General features: G+C 55.7%; 1 protein-coding gene across 1 annotated transcript; it reads left to right on the forward strand.

Annotated features, from left to right (window-relative positions):
- Positions 1 to 1,579: 1,579 nt before the first annotated feature.
- MUC7 (mucin 7, secreted) lies at positions 1,580 to 3,541 on the forward strand (the record flags this gene model as incomplete). Its single annotated transcript, XM_056867672.1, has 3 exons — positions 1,580 to 1,771; positions 3,227 to 3,390; positions 3,475 to 3,541. Coding segments are annotated over 3 exons (423 nt in total), but the record flags the coding sequence as incomplete, so codon positions are not given.
- Positions 3,542 to 4,131: the final 590 nt, after the last annotated feature.

The raw sequence follows: 4,131 nt of genomic DNA on the forward strand, positions 1-4,131 counted from the left end.
GCTGATAACCTCTACAACAGTGGCATCTACTCCCATCCTGTCTTCCATGTCCACCACAGAGATGACAACATCTACAGCAACCACCTCTGCCCCACCTTCCACATCCGTCGCAGGGCCAACTTCTACAGCAACCACCTCTGCCCCACCTTCCACATCCGTCTCAGAGCCAACCTCTACAGCAATCACCTCTGCCCCACCTTCCACATCCGTCACAGAGCCAACTTCTACAGCAACCACCACTGCCCCACCTTCCACATCCATCACAGAGCCAACTTCTACAGCAACCACCACTGCCCCACCTTCCCCATCCGTCACAGAGCCAACGTCTACAGCAACCACCTCTGCCCCACCTTCCACATCTGTAACACAGCCAACTTCTACAGCAACCACCTCTGCCCCACCTTCCACATCTGTTACAGAGTCGACAACATCTAAAGCAACCACCTCTGCCCCAACTTCCACATCCATCCCAGAGCCAACTTCTACAGCAACCACCTCTGTCCCACCTCCCACATCTGTCACAGAGCCAATTTCTACAGCAACCACCTCTGCCCCACCTTCCACATCCGTCCCAGAGCCAACTTCCACAGCAACCACCTCAGCCCCACCTTCCACATCCGTCGCAGGGCCAACTTCTACAGCAACCACCTCTGCCCCACCTTCCACATCCGTAGCAGAGCCAACTTCTACAGCAACCACCTCTGCCCCACCTTCCACATCCGTCTCAGAGCCAACCTCTATAGCAACCACCTCTGCCCGACCTTCCGCATCCGTCACAGAGCCAACTTCTACAGCAACCACCACTACCCCACCTTCCACATACATCACAGAGCCAACTTCTACAGCAACCACCACTGCCCCACCTTCCACATCCGTCACAGAGCCAACGTCTACAGCAACCACCTCTGCCCCACCTTCCACATCTGTAACACAGCCAACTTCTACAGCAACCAACTCTGCCCCACCTTCCACATCTGTTACAAAGTCGACAACGTCTAAAGCAACCACCTCTGCCCCACCTTCCACATCCATCCCAGAGACAACTTCTACAGCAACCACCTCTGCCCCACCTTCCACATCCGTCCCAGAGCCAACTTCCACAGCAACCACCTCTGCCCCACCTTCCACATCTGTCACAGAGCAAACTTCTACAGCAACCTCCTCTACCCGACCTTCCACATCCGTCGCAAAGCCGACAATGTCTACAGCAACCACCTCTGCCCCACCTTCCACATCTGTCACAGAGCCAACTTCTACAGCAACCACCTCTGCATCACCTTCCACATCCGTCCCAGAGCCAACTTCTACAGCAACCACCTCTGCCCCACCTTCCACATCTGTCACAGAGCCAACTTCTACAGCAACCACCTCTGCCCCACCTTCCACATCCGTCACACAGCCAACTTCTACAGCAACCACCACTGCCCCACCTTCCACATCTGCCGCAGATTCGACAAAGTCTACAGCAACCACCTCTGCCCCACCTTCCACATCCGTAGAAGAGCCAACTTCTACAGCAACCACCTCTGCCCCACCTTCCACATCCGTCGCAGGGCCAACTTCTACAGCAACCACCTCTGCCCCACCTTCCACATCCGTAGCAGAGCCAACTTCTACAGCAACCACCTCTGCCCCACCTTCCACATCCGTCACAGAGCCAACTTCTACAGCAAGTTCCTCTGCCCCACCTTCCACATCTATCACAGAGCCAACTTCTACAGCAACCACCTCTGCCCCACCTTCCACATCCGTCCCAGAGCCAACTTCCACAGTAACCACCTCTGCCCCACCTTCCACATCCGTCCCAGAGCCAACGTCTACAGCAACCACCTCTGCCCCACCTTCCACATCCGTCGCAGAGCCAACTTCGATAGCAACCACCTCTGCCCCACCTTCCACACCCGTCGCAGAGCCAACTTCTACAGCAACCACCACTGCCCCACCTTCCAAATCCGTCACAGAGCCAACGTCTACAGCAACCACCTCTGCCCCACCTTCCACATCTGTAACACAGCCAACTTCTACAGCAACCACCTCTGCCCCACCTTCCACATCTGTTACAGAGTCGACAACATCTAAAGCAACCACCTCTGCCCCAACTTCCACATCCATCCCAGAGCCAACTTCTACAGCAACCACCTCTGTCCCACCTCCCACATCTGTCACAGAGCCAATTTCTACAGCAACCACCTCTGCCCCACCTTCCACATCCGTCCCAGAGCCAACTTCCACAGCAACCACCTCAGCCCCACCTTCCACATCCGTCGCAGGGCCAACTTCTACAGCAACCACCTCTGCCCCACCTTCCACATCCGTAGCAGAGCCAACTTCTACAGCAACCACCTCTGCCCCACCTTCCACATCCGTCTCAGAGCCAACCTCTATAGCAACCACCTCTGCCCGACCTTCCGCATCCGTCACAGAGCCAACTTCTACAGCAACCACCACTACCCCACCTTCTACATACATCACAGAGCCAACTTCTACAGCAACCACCACTGCCCCACCTTCCACATCCGTCACAGAGCCAACGTCTACAGCAACCACCTCTGCCCCACCTTCCACATCTGTAACACAGCCAACTTCTACAGCAACCAACTCTGCCCCACCTTCCACATCTGTTACAAAGTCGACAACGTCTAAAGCAACCACCTCTGCCCCACCTTCCACATCCATCCCAGAGACAACTTCTACAGCAACCACCTCTGCCCCACCTTCCACATCCGTCCCAGAGCCAACTTCCACAGCAACCACCTCTGCCCCACCTTCCACATCTGTCACAGAGCAAACTTCTACAGCAACCTCCTCTACCCGACCTTCCACATCCGTCGCAAAGCCGACAATGTCTACAGCAACCACCTCTGCCCCACCTTCCACATCTGTCACAGAGCCAACTTCTACAGCAACCACCTCTGCATCACCTTCCACATCCGTCCCAGAGCCAACTTCTACAGCAACCACCTCTGCCCCACCTTCCACATCTGTCACAGAGCCAACTTCTACAGCAACCACCTCTGCCCCACCTTCCACATCCGTCACACAGCCAACTTCTACAGCAACCACCACTGCCCCACCTTCCACATCTGCCGCAGATTCGACAAAGTCTACAGCAACCACCTCTGCCCCACCTTCCACATCCGTAGAAGAGCCAACTTCTACAGCAACCACCTCTGCCCCACCTTCCACATCCGTCGCAGGGCCAACTTCTACAGCAACCACCTCTGCCCCACCTTCCACATCCGTAGCAGAGCCAACTTCTACAGCAACCACCTCTGCCCCACCTTCCACATCCGTCACAGAGCCAACTTCTACAGCAAGTTCCTCTGCCCCACCTTCCACATCTATCACAGAGCCAACTTCTACAGCAACCACCTCTGCCCCACCTTCCACATCCGTCCCAGAGCCAACTTCCACAGTAACCACCTCTGCCCCACCTTCCACATCCGTCCCAGAGCCAACGTCTACAGCAACCACCTCTGCCCCACCTTCCACATCCGTCGCAGAGCCAACTTCTATAGCAACCACCTCTGCCCCACCTTCCACACCCGTCGCAGAGCCAACTTCTACAGCAACCACCACTGCCCCACCTTCCAAATCCGTCACAGAGCCAACTTCTACAGCAACCACCTCTGCCCCACTTTCCACATCTGTCACACAACAAACTTCTACAGCAACCACCTCAACCCCACCTTCCACATCTGCCGCAGAGTTGATAAAGTCTACAGCAACCACCTCTGCCCCACCTTCCACATCTGCCGCAGAGTCGATAAAGTCTACAGCAACCACCTCTGCCCCACCTTCCATATCCGTTGCAGAGCCAACTTCTACAGCAACCACCACTGCCCCACCTTCCACATCTGTCTCAGAACCAACGTCTATAGCAACCACCACTGCCCCACTTTCCACAACTGTCGCAGAGCCAACTTCTACAGCAACCACCTCTGCCCCACCTTCCATATCCGTCGCAGAGCCAACTTCTACAGCAACCACCACTGCCCCACCTTCCACATCTGTCTCAGAACCAACGTCTATAGCAACCACCACTGCCCCACTTTCCACAACTGTCGCAGAGCCAACTTCTACAGCAACCACCTCTGCCCCACCTTCCACATCTGCCGCAGAGTCGACAAA

Source organism: Euleptes europaea, chromosome 2 (genome assembly GCF_029931775.1).
Source record: "Euleptes europaea isolate rEulEur1 chromosome 2, rEulEur1.hap1, whole genome shotgun sequence".
Lineage (NCBI taxonomy): Eukaryota > Metazoa > Chordata > Lepidosauria > Squamata > Sphaerodactylidae > Euleptes > Euleptes europaea.